We start from the raw sequence: 21,836 nt of genomic DNA, 5'->3' as shown, positions 1-21,836 counted from the left end.
TGAACAGGCAACAGAAGCCTGGGGAACATTCAAGGAGGAGGAGGAGAGGCTGATCATCCTGGTATATTCCTTCCCTGGGGGCGTATCTACACTACCTGTTGTATTGCGGTAAACACAGAATTAAGGGAGTATAACCCAACCCCCGTGTTCGGGTGGAATTGTGCACCACTTAACCCTGTTCTGTTGCTCCCTTCGATTCTCTCTCTCTCTCTCTCTCTCTCTCTCTCTCTCTCTCTCTCTCTCCTCACTCCTGTTCCCTGCTCACTTTCTGAGTTCTCTCTCGCTTCTGTCATGAGAAAGGGTGTGGGTGTGCGTGTAATAATTTACATTATTTTCATAATACAGTCATACATGTACATCTGAGAATTCTTTGGAGACATCAAAAACTACATGTGAATTATATGACTTTGTTTTTGTATCATCGGTTTACGCTAGATAACACAAGCTTGCAAAATGAACAGTTTACTGATTCTATTCGCATTTTACAAGCCTATGTTATACAGCTAGTTAGCAGTGCCAATTTTACTAACAGCCAATGCCTGTGCTTTAGTGGTTTAATGTGATTTTGGTAGGTTAATTGGTTAAATGTGGCTAGCTTTAAAAATCCATGCGTTCGAAGGACCTTGTCTTATACGTGGCTTGCCTTTAAATACTAGTGTAGGTCTACCGCTAGCTCCATACAGTGATCAGGGAAACAAAACAAAAAAACCTGTTAGCGTTTGTAAAGATGTTTGGTCATTATGGGAAGCGTAGGGAATTCACATGGTGCTAATGTTTATCGAGTAGCCTGCTCAACAATCCAAGTTAAAACCAGGTTGCCAGTACAGACTAGTGTGTTTCTGTACTACTAGCCAGGTTGTCCTATTGCGGAGAAACGCGTAGACAAACAAGTCTACCGACAACCTGGCTAGCTGTTGGTAGACTACTGTGTCTCTGTAGCCCCATGTTGTCAGTAAAGAGCAAGTTTGAAAATAATTTAACTCGAATATTCCTGTCCGGCTGCACATGTTCAACTAAATGATGACATTCACTGTGGTGTTGCTTAAGCAAATCAAAACCAGGAACCCAGAGCGTCTTGGGTTTTTCTCTCCTTAACTGTGTATGGCTAGCGCCAGAAGCATTTTCTTGTGATGAGTCACATTTACGCTGAATAGGTTTATGAATTTATGCTGAACCCGTTTACTGCTCAGTGTCGAAGTGTGCGAACCCAAGACTCTTCTTCATAAATGTGCAGACCTGCATGATACTGTAGGTTTTAAATAATCCGACGTGCGTCCTGTCCGGCGCTCTTGCACTTTCATCGTAGGCGAAGTACAGAACTTCGCAATTTCAACACTGCGAAAGTCAAAATATAATCAGCCGTCATCTCTCATTATAATCACAGGTGGCTATGATTAACCCACCCTTCAGGAACGACCAACGCCGTACCATAAACGTGCCTTAAGCAATCGAGAGAAACTCCAGCGTGTGGTTTGTGGCTCTGCTATTTGTAGAGAGGTAAGCAGCCTTCGGTGGAGGTGTAGGACACGCCGCCGGGGTAGCGCGCTTTCCACCCGCTCATCAACAATGGACTCCTATTCGCATGGGTAAATATTTACGTCAACGGGGGGCATGAGGAATGTTTGGAAGACCTGTGCTCTGTTGTGCAATGCCCTGCTCAGCGGCTGAAGTCAGCTATTGAGAAATTCAGACATTTGAAGAAAAGAAGGGGAAAAAACCCGCTTTAAACAGCTTGTTTTTTTTGTGGGCAGCGGTGACTCTGTACTGAAAGTTGAATTTCCCCATCACCTTTCCAGATAAGGCAGGTGAACCGGCTTTGCACTAGTGGGTAGTAGCCATCCCCGGGCTTCTGTGTTCAGGCCACAGTGTGCAGTTACTTCTGTGCCTGGGAGAAAGAGGCCTATGACCAACAGGCTTGCTTGAAGCCTCGGTGCGTGTATTTTATATATACATACCACGCGTTTCTGACCCAGAGAGCTATTCCGTATCGTAACAGGCTTCGCTGGAACAGCACACGGAAAATGACCTTAGTTGAGTTCAAATCGTTGCTGTGTTCTCGGTCACCGCCAGCTACAGCGCTCAACCTGTGGCACGGGGTAACGGTGGGCAGACAGGGCCACAGGTTGAGCACTGTAGCTGGCCACATGGGTGTCGCAAAAAAAACCAAATAATAAATAAAACATTCCCACCTCAGTCCAAGTCCTAAAATTAAATCATATAAATATAATTACATACATTTGTCAATTTTTCTGTTATGTTTTAGTTTAGACGTTCTCGAAACAAAGTCTACAAAAAGCTATGCGCGTGCGTTTTAAATCAACGTTTGGATTGATGTTCGTTGTAAATGTATAACTTTATTCTAAGAATTATAAAACTGTCGAGTTCGTTGTGATTTAAAAAAAAAAATCTTGTAGCCTACTTCACCTAATATGTGCAAACTGGCATGTTCGTTCAGTGTTGCTATATAGCACGTCCTCGACTGTGATTACCGTAATTATGCTTGGATGCAGGTTTTTCGACACGATAGTATACTGTGACTACAGATCCATTCTAGCATTAACGTCGGTCTCAGCATGTAGCTGTCCTTGAAGTAAGCACTCTGTTCAGCGTCTCAAGGCTCTTGCTAAATTAAATCATGATTATTATACCAATATAAATAAAAATTAACATGGCATGTTACATCAAATGTGAAGCCAATGCAGTAATGCCATTATATGACAAATTTTATAGGTAAAACACACATACTACAAATGACTCTTTGCCCCAGTAAATTAAATAATTCCATGGCGCTTAGCCTGGGCGAAACATGTCACTCCATGTATGTATCCATATGGCAGAGTGCGGAGGCTCGGGCCGAACACGTGCTGTGAGGACCAGGTCAGGAAACGGTGCTGTTGAGCGCTGTTTGCCTGCGCTGCCACAGCAGACATGTGCCTCAGTTTAGTTTATAATGAGCTCTATTGCAAACAAAGCACTGATCTCAGTCTAGTGTTTGTGTTAATTTTGTAGTTCCTGGTTCAGGATTTACAATCTGTGGATTTCACCTCTTTTGATTGCATAAGCCTCTTTGCCACTGTACGGCTGAACTGTTCTGAGGACGCGCAGTAACCATTCCGATTGCATTATCACACTCACAAACCAGCTAAGCGTGCTCAGAGCCATGTAACCATTCGGGTGTAATGGTTTAACGATGCAGGGATTTAATTAATGGTTCTACACGCAATGACTGGAGTTGTGTAGTGACAACTGTGGCACAATTACTGTGAGGCAACATCACGGCCACAAATACTTCATGGCCCTGAGTACCAGCATAACACTTGGTGGGGAATTGTAACTGGTCTCAGGAGTCCACAACAGGATGGAATGGCCTGACTTGATCTTAGTAATGATTTGCTCCTACAGTGGAAAAGAGGCTTTAGTGTTGGTCTCGGGCATACTTGGGGTTACACAACAAAGCAGCTTGTATGTCTTGTATTGGCCAGCTAATTTGGGATACTGGGCTGAACAGATTAACCCCCCCCCCCCCCCCCCCCCCCCACACACACACACACACACACACACGCTTTCTCACCTCTGATTCACCCCCTTTCATCCCACCCTCCCAGCATAATGAACGTCCTATGCACCATTCTGGAAGATGATGAGTCGGAGGTGTCCCTGCAGAGGACCAACACATCTGCACCAGGCCAGGAGGAACCAGACAAACCTTCATCACAGGGTTGGGTCACTGTTTCATTTCAGTTCATTTAGATTCACGTTCAGTTCATGCACTTCAGCCAGTGGGCTGAAATTTGAGACCAACGGCTACTGGTTTCAGAGTTTCTTTAATTCATGGTATGATTTTGTCTTCCAAACTGATGCTGAATTAATGGAACCTACCCCGTCCAGCTCTGTCAGTGGTCAGAACGTCCCAGTGTGTGTCCAGTGCTGATGACTGGGCCAAGGAAGTCTCACAATCACAGGAACGAGAGAACCCAGGGCGATCAAAGAGACAGGGCAACCACCTCCCTGGTCCAGGTTCTGTAACAGTGGCCCTGAAGGTCCAGATGCAAGCAAGCAACCAGGACAATAAAGCGTCCTCCATGGCGAGGAGATCTAGATATGCTCTGGGGACACCGTCCTTTCCGAGAGCGCGAGGAGTGAAGAGGAACCGCTCTACGAGTCAGCAGCCCGGGCTTGTGAAGAGGACACGTTCTAAACTAAAGGTAAAAATGGCTTCTGCAGTGTTTAGAAAACTTTTAGATATTTTTGCAGAGAAAAGAATAGTGCTCTGTACCAGGATTAAAAAGAAAAGATGCCATGTTTCACATTAGGGAGAAAGGTTGGAGATTAAACATGAGGGGGAAATGGCTTCCCTTTTTTTGCAATAAATCACACACACCAAGATTTATTTATAGGAACTAGATGCATTTTTTTTCTTACCACTGACATAATAGAATTATTCATGTGTATGCATATTTCCTGTAAAAAGACAACTTCTTTAATGGGTGCTAGTAAGAAATGAGTCTGACAGAATCAGACATGTCTTCATGAGTTCTAGTAAGGAGTCGTCTGTGCCAAAAAGCCAACAGGGAGAATGCAGATACAAACACAATACACCACCACAGGCATGTAATCGCATGTCCTACATGATCAGCCTGTAGAAATACTGTCCATAGAAACTCCATTAGGAAAGGAACACTGTGTTTCTCATATTCTTTCAAATGTTGACTTGTGGAGTGAATCACGGCTGTCACACTTCATTTGAGTTTGGTAAGTGAGCCAGAAGAATCAGGACTACACAAATAAAACAATGTTCATCATTGTACTCCAAGTAGGCGTTGTTTTAGTTATGTAACCAACATTTGTGATTATCTTGAGTACAGAAAAAAAAACAGGAATGTATCTGTGCTCTAACCATTTATAATAAGGCATGTCTGTGACCGCATGTGCAGGGTCTCCGTCCTGTGCCGCAGTGGCTGATCAATCTTATGTTTGACATCGAGGACGCCACCACACACGCGCTTACTGTGGAGGAAAGAAGCCCAACCTGAAAGACAAATGTGTATTCACGAGAAACGCGAGGCACAGCGTTATTTTGCAGTGTTTCTAGTCCTAGATTGCTCAGCGTTTGGCACTTTCGGTGGCAAAATAAAGGGTCATCACCGGCCAGTTCCAGATTCGCGCACTCTCCCAAGTTCAGAGGGAAAGAATCTTTCATCTTGTTTTCAGCCAACATCACTGATGGAATTGTTTTTCTTTTAAATTGCACAATTCCTTCCTGTGACACGGGGGCGTAACGTTATTTGCTCACGATACGTAAGACTTCTTTTTTTTTTTTTTTTTTTTTTTTTTTTTCACAAATAATATTTTATTAATATAACGCCATACTCAAGTGAAGCTAAATTGATGTCCGCCTGTTATTTGTACAAGACAGGTGAGGTTAATACTACACCAGGACGTTGACAACTACCGCATCTGACAAACATGTTATGATTGAAATAAACTCCCAACGAATCTGTCCGCATACGCAATAACCAGATAACCTTGTTTTCGTGACCCATCTCGTGGGTAAAAAAAAAAAAAAGGTCCAGTATCTGACGGATGTGTCATTAAGGTTTTTGCTTAATGACGAATAAAGTCTAATAAAGGAAACCGGAGTCAAAGTAGTATTTCTAATGTAAATGTTTGGACAGTGTGCCCATCACCAAGAAAGGCGTAAAAACACAGTTAAAAAAAAACCTCTGTAACCATTGTTTTAAAATCTGTTATTTATGTGTACTGTGCAGATTAGCAAGGTTAAAGTTTATATCCAATAATTTAAATCATTTTGCTCCTGGGTTTTAATGTATGATTGTCTCTGCTATCTCAATAGTAGGCTAGTGTGTTAAATCCCTTATATAAAATAAAGGTGAGTTTCAAAGGTCATCAAAATAGCGGGGTTTATTACCCCGCACAGGGGAGACTCGGTGAACGCGCCCTTCGACAGTAAATATTGACAACCAGTTCAAATACACCGTCAGTACGAATCTACGCAAATCAGTCCGTGGACATTCAGACTCAAAACAGCTGTTTTTGTAACGAATATTTAATAGAGGTGACGAGAATGTCAAATATTAACCCCTCTTAAGGTCATGGTACAGTATAAAAGCTCCAAGTTCCAACAACCAGTCAAAACTGTACAAAAAGGTTCCGTATACAGATCACAGGAATATTTCATATACTTCATCTCGGTGTTAGGTTATCTGCGTTTCTGTTATGTGGAGATTACCGTTATTTTACGTGTTGGCCATCGCTGTCTTGACTAGCGTCCTCGTACCCGGAGAGCCGTCGCCAGTCTTGGCGCCGGAGCCAATTCGCTGCGTGCCTTGCACCCAGGAGAAACTGAGCGGTTGTCCGCCCGTGCCCTCCAATTGCCGCGAAGTGTTAAAGGAGCCAGGCTGCGGATGCTGCCTCGCCTGTGCTCTGGAGCAGGGAGAGCCGTGTGGAATCTATACGGCTCACTGCGGCACCGGGCTGCGCTGCGTCCCCCGACCCGAGGACCCGCACCCGCTGCACTCGCTTACGCGCGGACGCGGCATTTGTACCGCAGACGAGACCGAAGGTGCGTCTTTTGACCAAGAGTCAAAAGAACAAGCCCAGAACTCTCGGTCTGTTTCTCACCGTAACGATAAAAAGTTACAGAACGTAATGTTAGAAAATAATCTCCTTACAGAGGATGGAGACATAGCAGCTGACCAGAGCTCCTTGCAATACTTACTGGGACTCAATAAACCCCTTGACCTGGAGGCGCACGAGAGTATTATGGCCAAAGTTAACGCGATTCGAAAGAAACTGGTCAAACTGGTAGGAACTCCATTTTATATTCACTTAACCTAACAATACTGAGCTAAACATACCTCTAATGTGGCACACTGGATCGCCTACCTTCTTTGTAATTTGAATTGCCTGTCGCTAGGGGGAGGTATTGTAATACATAGTCGGGTGTACTGTAGCTGTCACTGTGAATGCGGCACCAGCCATGCTGGGGTTTCAACTTCACGGCTAACGTGCGCCACTGTTTCTCATTAAGGGTCCGTGTCACACAGAACTTCACTCTGCTCTGGACACCATTGCCGCCTCGCAGCAGGCTTTGGGCGAGAAGTTCACGACGTTCTACCTTCCCAACTGCGACAAGCATGGTTTCTATAAGGCCAAACAGGTGAGAAGGTTAACACTATGACTATTGAAAAGGTACTTGTCAGGATCAGGGCTATTTTCCCTGGGGGGGGGGGGTTGTGAAAGTAAATGTAATAGTTTGTGTCATAGTTTGTGTCCCACATGGATCCATTGTTGTCCAGAACTGATGTATGGTTACTCTAAAACAAATCCACTCTCTGTGTCTCGCTCTCTCAAACCCACATACAGTGCGAGACGTCTCTCGTGGGCCGACTCATGCGCTGCTGGTGTGTGTCCTCCTGGAACGGAAAGAGAATTATAGGATCCAGTGATCTGACTGCAGATGCCCTCTGTCATCAGGAGGTCACTCACTGAAGAGTGCATGCACGCACACACACACACACACACACACACACACACACACACATACATGCCTCAAGAGAAACAAGTTATACTTAATGTATAGTTTGTTTTAATGACGAATGCTACTTATTTATTTATTTTCTGTTTTAAAATTGTAGTAATTTTGGAATATTTATAGAATATTGAATATTTATAGAACATATTTTGTTTGCAAATAGAAAAATACTGAATTACTTTTATTATTATTATTTGTATTTTTTTACTATACTCCATTGCTGAAAAGAGCACAGCTGATACAATGTAATGAAAAAGCAATTACAAAAATATGGATCCTATTAAATATACAGTAATATTTTGGTCTATATTAAATATACAGTAATATTTTGGTCTATATTAAATATACAAAACAATGCATTTGATTTTGAGATAAAGCAATTTGTGTCCGCATGTTCTGTGTTGGTTTCGTTTCAAAATCCGGATTTTCCTATCAAAGTGTTTTTTCTTTTTTTCCTCTACTGTGTTGTGTCCTGCATTTGTACACAGTTCTCAGACATTCTGCCTCAACCTGCAACCCACGTGTTTGTGAATCTCCTCAGCCTGCTCTCTGGCCCTAAATGGAATAGCTCTGGATTTTTTCCGCTTACTTGGGACAACTGCCAATTGATTCCAGATGTTTTTAAATAGATTGCAGTTCTGGCCCACGTTTGTGACTCATATAAAGCTTCTACCTCCACAAATCTACGAAGCGCAGGGTCCTCCTGGTCTGAGCTTCACACGGTCACTCTTTGCTACTTTTCTCAAATCACTTCCTCTCTGGAGTCCTCTCTCTCCTCGGAGATATGAAAGTCTGGGGCAGATTGAAGGGCAACGGTTTCGAGAGCCATACAGAGTGGCTGATTTGGAGAGCAGGGACCATGGGAACATTTGAGCTGTCTATGGCACAGCTGCACCACAAACATTAATTTGAATCACAGGGCTTAAAAAGGAACAGTTTATGCATATGACTCCAGTGCTGTTGCCTACTATGCCTTTATAGAAGACGAGAGAGAAAACAAAGAGAGACCTGTCTGAGCTCCCTGAGCAAAAACACATCCATTTTCTTTAATGTCACTGTCTAGAAAGAGTTCACATGTTCAGTTAGATTTGTTACACTCACTATGAGGGGTGGGGGAGGGTCACCCAAGAAACCATGCATGATGCTTTGAGTAGTGGGTTCATGTCAAAGTTTAGCCATTGCTTGAAATTTTAGTGACGCCCCCGACCCCTCAAGTGTACTAGCTAGCCTGTGTGGAACCATCATAGTGAGCTGTGGAGATGTTTTGTCTGCTGTGGATGCCCCAGTGGATCGTCTAGTTCTGGTTCTGGTTCTGTGACCAGTGGACCTGGAGAACCCAGCCCTTGACATGCTGCTAAGGATGCCTTTCTACATACATGTGTATCAGTCTGTGTCTTTTGTAGGTTATGATGCATAAGAATGTACAAGTTGCTTCAATTTGTTACTTGTTTTTGTAAATCAGTTGTATTAAAAGTTATCATTCAGTAAAATCAATAATAAATTGAACTTAAGTTTATAATCATTCTCTGCTGAACTCCCTTGGCCTGTTATAATAAATATTCCCAGAAGGGACAATTACACTTTAGTTTAAAATTGAATATTTTCCTGCAAAACTAAACATGGAGACATCGGATTATTTAAATAAATTTTTATTTACTGAAAATTAACATATACACAAAAATGTTTCCCCTTTCAAAGGCATGGTGAAAGATCAGACTTTTCTATACATTTGCCTTAAAAACACAAGAAAAGAATGTCTAAACATTTGTTTACACATAACATCCTGCAAGATCCCCAGACAGAAGTCGGTTACTTCGTATAGCTTATCACACTGAGTATGTAGTCCACAGAAGCCAATATAATATGGAAAATATATTGTCATATCGATAGCTGCACAGTACTGTATAGTGAGTACTGTGAACAGCAGCCTGAGATGTGCTTAAATGTGTACTAAAGGTCCCTGTGACATGAAGCAGATGGCAGGAGAACAAACATTTAAAAGGTGTGTCTGTGTGTGCTCAGACATTCAGGCCTTTGGTCATAAAAGAAAAGAAAGAAACTGAAGCAAAAACAGAAGTAAACAGAAATCGAGAGAACGTGGCCGTTTCAAAAGTAAGAGCTTTCTAGACAATAGGTTTTTTTTAAAGCATGGAAAGTATAGAAATTGGACTTCTCATTTAAATGTTAAAAGCAAGAAGGATATGTTAAACAGTCAACAAAATGGACAAATCAGCAACCTGAACATCGCTTGCCAGCATGGTTAACTCCAGATTCAGCTTCAAAAATTTATTAATTTTACACCCTCAGTTGGATACATTAAGTGTACTGAAATGTAGTTTGTAAAGCAAATATTTCATCATACTCCTCTAAAGATACAATCTGGATTTCCAAAACAATGTCCTAAAACACTTAAAATAGGCTCTGAGTGGGTAAACGAGAAGCTAGAGACATAAAATCAAACCTTTGAGTGTTTTTTTTTTTTATGTTTTACTGTCTGCAAACACTGGAGTGAAAAGCCATTCTATTTTTGCTCATGATGTGGCCTGATGGCTGAATTAGGCTAATAACTGCATCCACTACAAATATTTCAGTTTAACTGACTCATAATATGCATCTGATACCAGCAAATTGTCTGTGTCTTTCTTTGAGTGTCACCTGGTGGGTTTTTTAAGTGCTAGGGCCTTGTTATCCAGGTCATAAGTAATTCCACTTTCAGATTCTTTAAAAAGTGTTACAGATGTGTTTGCGATGCCTTTTAACACTGCTAGTTAAGGCAATTAGTTCAGCGATGTTTCCTATAGTGACAGGGAAATACACTGGTTGTAAAAGTTCAAGAAAGTAGTTGTGTCTGTCTTGGCAAAATTCACTACTACACACATGCATTGTAGAGAAGTGCATGGTGTTGGCACTGCATATGACTGATCCATCATCTAATCCCATCTAATCCTAAAGCTCAGTCATATTTAGCAGGAATCTGTTTTAAAAAGGGCCTCTAGCTAAACTTGGCTCAACACAATTAAACTGATAAGATCTTGATAGGCGTGGAGATGTGAAGGTACATGGTTGAGCTCATACACTGAACAGCCACATAAACACACACAGACACAAAAAAGACAAAGGATCATGTTTATGGGAAGTGCTCTGTAACCTTAGTGCCTCCAACCCTGTCTTCTGTGGACAGCTGTGCCTCGGTCCTGGACACTGTTACCACATCCAGAGACACATGTCCTTCTCACGTCTCACCATCTCTCCGTCTCCCTCTCTCTTTCTCCCTCTCTCTTTCCTCTCCTGCAACATCTCGGGTACCGATGCTGGCTTCAAGAGGAAAGGCTAATGTTTAGAACACAGAAATAAACTAGAGCCATTTTAAGATCTGGAAGGCCCAAAATATTAAGCCCCTTCCGTATTTCCTTGGAGGACCAACGTACAAGTCCCAGATGTAGGGGCTGGGTGGAATGCAAAGTGATTGCTGCTGTTTCTTCAGTGAGTCCCTATAGCGCACACACAGCACCTCGATCCGTTTCTCGAGGGGTTTCTATTGGTTCTCTATGGCAAAACAGTGAGCGCTGCCTCTCTCCTTCCCATGGAAGCCTGGAAGAGGCTGGCCATACTTGTCCACACACCAGCACATGCCCCGCTTCCGTCCCTTAGATGGCCGGCACTTTGAGGGGGTTGTGAGACAGAGAAAACAGAGTGGAAAACAGAAGGAGAGAAGATGAACAAAGATTATTTTACACTTTATAGTCAAAGGGAAATCATATCCAAAAATATGCTCTTCATTTTTCTATCAAAACCTAAATGATGTGTACATGAACCTCATGCCCCCAAGCACTAGAAAACCTCTCCGCTAGACACAGCGTCTTTTCCCAAATATGCTGATATCTGACCTGTCAGTGGGCACAGGTATTTTTGGGGGCGGATATCTGACCTGTCAGTGGGTACAGGTATTTTTGGGGGTCTTTTATTTTATGACAGACATCCTGCTTGGTGTTCATATAGAGCATCTTAAAGGTAAACATGGGGAGGCTGAAGTGTTTGCTCAGGGCCAGTGTGTGAAGCATGCCAGCAGCAGCTTCTATTTCCAGCCTCCCGCTGGCCAGTACAAATCATCCATTGCTGATTATACCCCCGGCTTCAAATTATGGGTGCTACAAATGACTTGCAGAGTGCTGTGCTCCAGCCCAGAGGGCTGCTACTGGTATTTGCTGCCAATTTAAGTAAAGGTCAAAGTCCTGGCTAGAAAAAAACACAAAAACAAATTAAAAAACCCCAAGGTTTTATTTAACTATTTTAGATTTATTTACACAAATGATAGCAGAACCGATAGCTCAAAGATTCATGAATGGTTGAGTGAGTTCTTTATTGTGGGATGTGATCGTGGGGCCTTCCTGAAGTGGGAATATGCTCCTAATCAGAGGCTTACGTCGAGTCCTGCCAGCTAAACCAGGTGAACTTAGAGTCCAGGGGCAATATCCCGACTAAACCTAAACCCAGTGAACCGAGAGCTCAGGTGCAATATCCAGACTAAACCTAAACCCGGTGAACCAAGAGCCCAGGGGTAATGTCCAGACTAAACCTAAACCCGGTGAACTGAGAGTCCTGGGGCAAAGTCCAGACTAGACCTAAACCCGTTGAACCAAGAGTCCAGGGGCAATGTACAGACTAAACCTAAACCCAGTGAACTGAAAGTCCAGGGGCTATATCCAGACTAAACCAGAACCCCACCCCCAGCCCCTCGCTCACCACAAAAAAAAAAAAAAAAAAAAAAAAGATGCTTTATGTTGCATTAATTGGTTTGCATTTGTGACGCTGTGGTAATTTACCATAATGTTGTAATCCTTACTAATATATAATATATGTAATACATGTTGAAGTAGAAGAAACTAAATGATGAAAAAGCACCTGTGAAAACGGCTAGAGCCACAAAATGTAATAAAATCAAAATAACCTTTGCCTTAAACCATCATAACAGCTTTGCCATTTGGCTAATCAAATCTGACATGAACTTTTATTTACATAGGCCTGCAACATAAACATTCAGGCTTAATAATTAGCCCTGGGCTAAGCGCCATGGCGACCACAAAAGCAAACACCTCATCACAAAACGGCAGCCACTCCCTCGCCTATGGGGATATTTATTTGCATAATTGCCGCAGCAATCGAAAAAAAACAAAACACAAAAGACGATGATCTCGACGGCCAGACAGGCTTTTAAAAATGACTGACGAGGAGACTCCCATTAAGCAGGAACTGCTATGCTGCATAAATATTGCTTTTGACGATGGAGATAAGTGCATCCATATGAAGGCATGCGGTACACTCATTTATTATAAACCGATTGTGGGCCGACCACATGAATCTGGAAGCGGCTCAAATCTATTTCCAAGCAGCCAGCACGAGGAGTCCGATAATTATGGGGAGAGATTCAGACCCCAGCAACCACCTTGACGTCGCTCTCTCAGGGTGGGTTACACAAGATGCCACCACACCAGCCACTGCTGGTTTGGCCCTGAGATCGAAAATCCCCATAGTGCTCTTTTGCCCCATTGCAATAATGTTCTTGAGAGCCTGCGACCATGGCACTATCGACCATCACTCTCTTTTGTCTAACCTGAAGGAAGAGAGGTCAAATAAATGTGACATTTTAACTTTACCCTTAACGGTATTCTCATCCCAGCACACCATTTTACTTCTCGCCCTGTGCTTGTCCTCACTCCTTACCTGTTTTTTCTTGTAGAACCCTTTCTTGTCGCAGTTGGGAATGCGAAAGCCATGGGGGTCCAGTATGTCTGCGATCTTCATACTGTTCATAATCCCCTCCATTTCCCTGCGACATGGGCCCTGTACAGACATCACACAGCCTCAGGATCTGGACAAGGACTGGCCACAACCAGGAGGAGATAACTGAGGAATGTTTTTTATTTAAAAAACCTTGACCACAATACGATTTAGTTAATTTGTTCATGTTTGGTGTATTTCACAGCAGACATCATTATACCTGCTTAATCGAGACTCGAGACAAGACCGCAGCAACAAGCCAAAGCAAGACAGTGACTAAACGAGAAATTACATAATGGAAGAAACTTTAAAACCAAACCTTGAAAGGGAACTCAGTGATAGACTATTCAAAATGGCTACATCCATAGACTGTAATGCATTTGGTCAGTTTAGTGAGTCTGTCCGTTTTGACTCTGATCATCTTGTTATGCTGGAAACGCAAGCACTTTTGTGAGCTTGTGCACGGATGCCTGACCCCTTGGACTCAACCTCTCCTGAACCAGCTGAACATCTCCCGGAGCATACATCACAAATATTGGGCTAAACGTGAAGTAACAGCTCCATAACCTAAGTAAAAACATCCGCACAGGAAGCAGCCTGTAATCTGATGTCGAGAGGGGGGGGGAAAAATCCATTACAAAAATTAAAAACACGTGAATGTTCAAGAGCACAATGAGCAACTAAAATGAAAAAGATGCATCTATACTCCTTTTTATAGAAGTCTACTAACCATCAGCTCAGAATTACTTCTCAAGGAAGGTGGAGCTCGTTTGGCAGTTCCAGGCTCCATCTTAAATAGCTCTGGGACAAGAAACATCAGTGTCAACCTGCTCAGAGCCTTTCCTGAGCACGTTGCCAGAGGCTACACTTTAAAGTACACAAGGTGTGTACTCGAAAATGTAGTTTACTACTCTATCATCTGGAAGCAGCTAAGCTGCAACAAAGAATTTTCAAAGAAAATAGTTAAACTACACTTTTTTTCACTTAAACAACGGAAGCTATTCCTTTGAAACCTGAAAATAGCACAAATATATTAATACTGGCACTTAATTAAACAACAACAACAACAACAACAACAACAACAATGGGAAGAATGTAAAAAAAAAAAATGAAAGACTTCACTGATTTACCTTGGTGGAAAAAGTAAAACTCTCAGTTTAAAAGATTCCCTTATTCCACAAAAGCCACAAGCTACTGGGGTTTCGTTAAACTAACAGTGCTGTTGCTCATCTCTGAGTTGTTTCCTTGCATGAATTAAAGACTAAAAGAAAAACATCTCTTCAGTGGCATGTAGTGGAGGAGGGAGAGCTTGTTTACAACAGACACAAACCAAAAGGAGGCAGGAAACCTGGCCATCAATACGGCTTAGAGGCCACAGCCTCAGAGCCAGTAGTCCAGCACTAGATACACATCGGAGTCCACAAGCATTACTCACACACACAAGCAGCTGAAGAAAACACTGCATGGTTAAAGTCAAGACACATCAGGGAATGTAAGGACACACACACAAAACAGGAGCGTCCTCAGTAATGTCCGTGAGAAAGTAAGTATATGTTCTCAAATCATACACGTTTTATGGAGTAACAGCTCAGTTTGGATATTGTCTGTCTCTCTCTCTCTCCCTCCCTCCCTCTCTCCCTCCCTCCCTCCCTGGCATACACTATGAGCCAAATACATGACAAATACCACAACACCCATACACACACCCTAATCCATCAACAAGTCCTGACCACCATTGACTAGGTGTTGCCATCCTATAGTGGAACAGAGACAAGCACAGGGAGGGAACTTGGTCAACATTGTAGGATCCTCCCTGGCAACTTCTGCGAGCTGCTTCATCCAGACACCATCGCAGACACTCACCAAAACAACCCGGCCAGCACTCTGCCGGCTTCAAAGTACCACAGCAGTGGGACAGCGCTCTCTTTCTGCCAGACCTAGACTGGCACAATTGATTTAAAGTACCACAGCACTTGTGTTGCCTGGCACGACTGAAACAATCAATTTCAAAATACACCAAGCATAACGCTACTATACTCCCGTTGTTTTTAAGCCACTGGCTCCTGTATGTTGACATTTAACCAACATTTTATCCAAAGCCACTTACAATGACTGAGTACAACTTGAACAATTGAGGGTTATGGGTCTTGCTCAAGGGCCCAAAAGTGGCAACCTGACAGTGGTGAGGCTTGAACTAGCAACCTTCCGATTACAAGTCAACTACCTTAACCACTGAGCCACTACTACCACTGCAGAGGGCACCCACTACATCGATGTGTTAAGTGATGTTCAAAGATCTGTGCAAAGATTCGGGTTTGTTCTGCCCCGTTCCGGCCTTTTTGGTTTACAGAAATCAGAAGTGACCATTCCAACAATGCAACACATAATTCCACAACACTAGAATCATGGATATAAACAGTTTCTTGCAGAATTAAAGTCTTTGTTAGAACATGAATATATGACATCGAATAATTTACCATCTCCGGTGATGGGCATTATGGTGATACCACAAACGAACCCGGCAACGAGGTAACTAAACCTCTGTACAATTTGATCACATTATAATTACAGCAATGCTCTCTCCTTCTTATACTAGAGTACAGATTTTTGGTCTGATGAATCCCATGTTTTGCTACCATCACAAAGACTACAGACACAAGTGAATTATACAAGCCTGTGTTTGGTGGGTTGCTTACAATCTATGTGCCTTGGTCTAATCTAGACAGCATTCTTCATCATGTCACACAGCCTTACAGGTGAAGTCTGATCAGACAACACCCTGAATATTTAATCTCGAGGCTTAAGTAAAATGCGAAAGTGCAAACCAAATGCACATAGACAGGTTTAGACAGCTGCAGAAATGTAAGCATCTGCCTTCAAATACCTTTATTTCTTGACATTGTCCCTGGAGTTCCACAGCAGAGCTGGACATTAATATTGTACATTCAATTGTCATACATTCTGAAGATAATAACTCGGTTAATCGCTAAGGACCACGACGAGAAACTGCATTATTCTGGCTCGGAACTATCAGAACATAGCGTTACCTCCTGTTGGGAGATCAACCTGCACGTAAATCCCAGTATAAATGCATCAGTGTCACCAGCTGCAGCCAAAGCTTGTCCTTACAATGTCAGATTTAGCAGAATCAAATGTACAGTTCTGTAAACCCCTAATCTGTTATTGGGACTACTCATGGTCAGAATGCAGACTAAAAACTGCAACAAATGCTTAACAAATACATGTTCTTGTTTTACACAATTTTACATTAAAAAATACATTGTTGTACATTCAACTACGTTTTACATAATTTTATCAGAATAAGACACAAAATTCAAAGTGCTAAAGCTTACAGTACAGTCAAACAGAAAACTCACTTTCACTTAAATCTCTCTCAAACTCATGTATACAAACATGAAATTGGGTCAATAAAACTGTTTAGAAAAATGTTTCACATGCCCAAACTGTGTGTGAAGCTGTGTGTGAAGAACAATTTTGGGCTGTTTTGATGGAAGTTGAAGGAATTCCTAATTCTAAACCACTAGACATATAATGTGATGTGGCACGCCCTGACCCAATAAGTTTAAATCATCTTCTCATGGGCCTGCAAGATTCTGCATGAAAATTTTGGCATAATTTTATATGAAAAGGTTTATCTGCTTTATAGTCTTCCTACAAGTGGGACTGTTGTACAGAAAAGTTACACATTAATACTATTGTTGAATAACTGTTGGATAGTTAATACTCAGTAACTTAACACTTTGCAGTTTGTTGGTTATATAACTTGGCTGATACCCATAGTGGGTAATTTGAACATCCAACTTGATATTCCCTGGAATATCAGCAGAATTTCCATGGTATGCAGTTCTTCATGCCAAACCCAATAATTTTCAAAGGCAACTTTTAACTAATCTGTCATACTTGTTGTGCCATGTCAAAAACCCTCTCTCCTTTTCTGACTATTTTGATAAAATCTGAAAGTTACCCACCCATGGGTCTATAACAATGAACTTTATTACTAATTATTTGTACACCACAGCGATTTACTAGTTCTATGCAATAACATAACTTCAAAACACCTAAAACAACTGTGATGGACATATCTAGTGTAAAGCCTAACTCTGTTAAAGGGATCTTGTCTTTCTGGACTTTTGTCTCCTCTCCAAGATTTTAGTAGCCTAAATCATATTAGTAAAATCAAATGAATAATGTTATTGAAGAGGATGAAATTTGCTCCCAGATTTCATATGGAGGTCTTTTATTTTTCAAGAAGAGCTACAATTATACGATTGTTGTATTTTTTTCCATGCAGCGCAAAGCAATAGCACTGTGAACAAAAACAGAAAAACTACAAAAAGGTTTATCTATTAACTACACAACATATAACACCAGTGAATTATACAAGCCTGTGTTTGGTGGGTTTCTTACAATCTATGTGCCTTGGCCTAATCTAGACAGCATTCTTCATCACGTCACACAGCCTTACAGGTGAAGTCTGTAAGCACTGTGAACAGCACTGTGAACAAAAACAGAAAAACTACAAAAAGGTTTATCTATTAACTACACAAACATATAACACCAGTGAATTACAAGACATTCTGTATTGGGGTAGCACCAGAATATAAGGGTGAGTTTATTACTCACAGAATTTGTACAATCTTAAATGAAATAATTCATACACTGCTAAGGTGTTTCTGAGCATCAGTCTTAGGTGTGCTGGAAGAAGGTTTCAAGTTAAACCCTGCAGTAGCTACAGGACCCCAGGAGACCTGATCACCACCTGAGGCCCTACACTGGACCTAATGCATACAGCTAATCATATACTACTCTGCAGTGAACAAACATTATTAGAAGACTCCAAGCAAAAGTACAAATCACTCCCCACCGATTCTAACTAGACTGCCTTCCAAACCAGTCTAAACGCTGGTGGCAATCTTGGTAAAGGGTAGAACATAACCTTACTCTAAGCTTTTGATGCAACAATTTATGCTCCACATGAAACAGGTAAAGTGCAGTCTAAACTGGGCTAAATGGAACCCAGCAGAGCCTCACGCAGTATTTACATACTTCATCTAAACCAGGTTAAAGGAGCAATAAAAAAAAGTCATTTTTTTCCAGCGGCTCCTTCACATTATGAAACATATTATACCTACACCTATTGTCCTGGAAGTATCAGATATTCTGCACTAAATCCATTTGAAACATGGCCGCCTCTGTGTGGGGGAGCCGCTCTATGGAGCATAAACTGGTTCATTCAGGGACGATAAAGCAATCTGATTCTTTATCTCATGTGACATCCCTTTTATAGAAAAAAAAATTAAAATAATAAATAAATCACTTTCATAAATATTGTTTGCAACTTTATGGTGGTAAAAAACACTGATTGCTCCTTTAATAGTTCAGCAGTCCAGCAGAGCATGATGCAGTACTTACATACTCGGACTCCTGTTTGGACTCAAAAGAGAAGTTCTGCTGCTCAGAGGGGGGTACGCCAGGAAGGTCTTCCAGTTTGAAGTTCTGGTTCTGTCTGACCTGCTCACGACGGATCATCTCGGCCTTGGGATGGTTAGGGTAGGGTGTGTCGTGATGGCGTCCATGTGGGCTGAGCTGGACCGTCAACTGCTCAATCTCCGCCGGAACAGACAGACTTGTGTTGCTAGTAAGCTGCTCCTCTGGAATCCCAGCACTGTTGACTGAGCACAGCAGAGAACGAATGATGGGAAGCACTGATATTTGTGCCAACCTGTTAGAAGAGCACTCTAAAACTCGCTGAGACAGCCCTAAACTACAGGCTAGCAACCAAAGAAAGAAACATACAAAAATAAATAAATACAAATATTGTTTATGAAACCCTCGCTATTCAAAAGATATTTCTGTAATATTTAGTCTCAATAATATTTATAAGGTTTATATTGTTATATTTTATTGTTTTGCAAAATGCCAAAAAAATGGGCATAATGCCAAAACAGGTCAAGTGTTGTAGGAGAGTGCAGCATGCAAAGCGAAAATAGTGAGGGGTTGTTGCTCTGAGATTGTCGGAGAAGTGTTTCCACCCCCCCGTTCCAAACGTGGAGATCCATTTTTCCCAGAGCAAGCACTGCCTTGTGTTCCAACATGCACAGCATGTTAAAAGAGAGAGTCCTGATCAAACATGCCTTTGTTTGCCTTTTGCAGAGTTAGCGTTGCTGTCACTCTAAGATTAGGCCACTCCAAATACACATGAAAAGCCCATGCAGAAGCCAGCTTGTAATTAAAACTATTCAGAACCCATTAAGACGCATAATAAACTACACCAAGAGCTGAATTCAAACACAACCACATTAAACACTGTGAAATACAGAAAATAGTCTCAAATTGCATATTAGGCCCAACCACATAGTATGGAAGGAGGTGGGGCATCATATGTTAATCAACTTTCAAGTGTATTATCTAAATTACAACAAGAACCAATCAATTTTCAACTACTGTAAATTAGTCCAATTGTAATGCTGTACACTGTACACTAGTGTACATAACTGGGCTTACTTTTGCTTGCAATCCTGTTAGGATATTTAATACGTCATGTGCCCCCTCCCTTTCTGTGAACAGCTGGCATTTATTACACAAGTTACATATTACATAAATGTGCGTTAAAGCAATAAAACACTAAACTGTGCAATCCTGTGTCTGCAGAGTTTTCACTTCTAACCGTGACTCGAAGTTCTGATTTCCAAACGCAGGCCAATGGTAACCTTGGTAACCCTCAGAAACATTTGGGCAGTCATTACACAGCAGTTTGTCTTGAAATAAACGATGTGGAGATCAACAGACACGCAGTCTAACGAAATAAAGCCTTCACGGTAAGAGAAGACTGGAGCAGAGGTCACGTGAGAACTCTGGGCACGTGACTGTTTTAGTTATTAGATTGATATCTGGTTGTTTCTACAGCATCAGATTCAAAGTGGTACATGTTCCGCACTTTGCATCTATAGACACGTGCAGTTTCCATCTAGATTTTAAAAAGTAATTTTATATCCAAAATCGGTATTACATAGAACCACAGTTAAGGTGCACCTAGAATCTAATGATCATTTGTAAAGCGGGGCTTGCAGAGTGCTAGGGTAAACAATAAAAAAAAAAATTATGTTATCTATCTTTTGCAAAGATCACTTAGTATTTATGTCAGGGTTTTTTTTCAGGTTTTTATGTCAGGTATCTCTTCGTATATGGAATATTTGCCAATTATCTCCATAACGAACTGAATTAGTACTTCCACAGAATGCCCCACTAACCATTGTTTTAACTTTTCTTCTAATTAAAACTTACTTCGTGCTGCAGCTACACGTGTTACAGTGCCACACGTTTGTCATTAATGCGACTCGATTTTGGTCTAAAAGCAACGTGCTACAAAACCAGCCGCGTTACTTGGGCATCGCTTTGCGGATAACAGCCTGATCTTACTCCGCAGCCACAGCCAATCTGAACATTTACAAATATATTCCAGGCTTTACCTTCTTGAGTGGTGACCAGAGGACTTGTCCGCTCGGATTTCTTTAGGGTACTGTTTACACATATCCCGCGACCCTCCAACAAGGCTTGAAGTGGTTTCATTTCTCCTGGCTGGGGCTGACAGGTTAACCCCACGCCGCACTTTCCAGTGTATATTCCGCATGGTTGCCCCCGGAGCAGCGCACAAGTCAGGCAGCAACCGCAGCCCGGCTCTCGCACCCGCTCTGCGCAGTCTTTGGGTACGGGTTTGCACAGCATCTGCGCGCCGGCGCCGCACGGCTCACAGCGGATCACCGTCCCAACACTCTGTGACAGACGTGCGATCGATGCCAGTATCACAGTAATGGACAAAGAACAAAGTGTAGCAACCATGTTGACGGAAAAGAACGATATCAGAGTGAAGGAGCGCAAGTTCAATGTTCCTGTTATTGCTAGTTAACCGTGTGAGATGCGTTTTAAGAAAACTTCACTTTATATATGGCCAGGGACAGGACAGGGAGATTCAAAGTCACACCCCCTTTTCAGTGAATAATGTAGCCCAAAAGTCAAGAATTACTACCTACCTAAAACAGCCCAGTCATTTAAGCGCTGGACATAATTTAATAGATTAATATACGAGTTAATCTATCTAGTTTGTATGATTTTAGATTAAAGTATCAAAACGTGCGATTTTAAAGTAGTTGCATACGCACCAACTGAGGAACTCACATGAACTGTCCACTTACAGCGTGTAGCTAACATATCCAGCATGCTGCGAATAGTTCAGAGGAACTGGGCGCATTCTGTCGTGCAAACATAACCTACATAGATGAGGCCTATTGAAAAATAATAAATAACACAGTCTATCTTGTTTTCCATAACACTAAACCCAAATACTACAAATTCCTTGTTGCTATTATTGCTGGCGTGTTTATCCTTTAGTAATCTTCCCCAGGGCAAAGTGCAGCTGAGTCTCTTCGGGCTGTGAAAGTCACAAAATGCGCAGAAGGGGGAATTTTATCTTTATATATCCATT

General features: G+C 41.9%; 2 protein-coding genes across 2 annotated transcripts; one reads left to right on the top strand and one right to left on the bottom strand.

Annotated features, from left to right (window-relative positions):
• The first annotated feature begins 6,082 nt into the window (after positions 1-6,082).
• igfbp1b (insulin-like growth factor binding protein 1b) lies at positions 6,083-7,649 on the top strand. Its single transcript, XM_027019042.2, has 4 exons — positions 6,083-6,583; positions 6,695-6,825; positions 7,052-7,180; positions 7,387-7,649. The coding sequence occupies exons 1-4, from the start codon at positions 6,238-6,240 to the stop codon at positions 7,510-7,512; spliced, it is 732 nt and encodes a 243-aa protein (XP_026874843.2). The 5' UTR covers positions 6,083-6,237; the 3' UTR covers positions 7,513-7,649.
• A 2,376-nt stretch (positions 7,650-10,025) lies between these two features.
• On the bottom strand, positions 10,026-21,338 carry LOC113582983 (insulin-like growth factor-binding protein 3). The gene is made up of 4 exons (XM_027019048.2): positions 20,824-21,338; positions 18,767-19,026; positions 13,277-13,396; positions 10,026-11,216 (listed from the first exon to the last, which is right to left on the bottom strand). The coding sequence occupies exons 1-4, from the start codon at positions 21,191-21,193 to the stop codon at positions 11,091-11,093; spliced, it is 876 nt and encodes a 291-aa protein (XP_026874849.1). The 5' UTR covers positions 21,194-21,338; the 3' UTR covers positions 10,026-11,090.
• Between the last annotated feature and the right edge of the window lie 498 nt (positions 21,339-21,836).

Source organism: Electrophorus electricus, chromosome 19, assembly GCF_013358815.1.
Source record: "Electrophorus electricus isolate fEleEle1 chromosome 19, fEleEle1.pri, whole genome shotgun sequence".
In the NCBI taxonomy this organism is placed as follows: Eukaryota; Metazoa; Chordata; class Actinopteri; order Gymnotiformes; family Gymnotidae; genus Electrophorus; species Electrophorus electricus.
This window is presented reverse-complemented; position numbering and strand designations above follow the sequence as displayed.

Excerpts from the sequence above, each read along its gene's own strand:
- igfbp1b (XM_027019042.2), top strand. The coding sequence starts at position 6,238 with ATGTGGAGATTACCGTTATTTTACGTGTTGGCCATCGCTGTCTTGACT. Across the intron at positions 6,826-7,051 it reads GAAAGAAACTGGTCAAACTG|GGTCCGTGTCACACAGAACT; the intron begins GTAGGAACTCCA and ends TTTCTCATTAAG. Across the intron at positions 7,181-7,386 it reads GTTTCTATAAGGCCAAACAG|TGCGAGACGTCTCTCGTGGG; the intron begins GTGAGAAGGTTA and ends ACCCACATACAG.
- LOC113582983 (XM_027019048.2), bottom strand. The coding sequence starts at position 21,193 with ATGGTTGCTACACTTTGTTCTTTGTCCATTACTGTGATACTGGCATCG. Across the intron at positions 19,027-20,823 it reads TCTGGTCACCACTCAAGAAG|TCAACAGTGCTGGGATTCCA; the intron begins GTAAAGCCTGGA and ends TGCTGTGCTCAG. Across the intron at positions 13,397-18,766 it reads CCAAACAGGAGTCCGAGTAT|GGCCCATGTCGCAGGGAAAT; the intron begins GTAAGTACTGCA and ends ATGTCTGTACAG.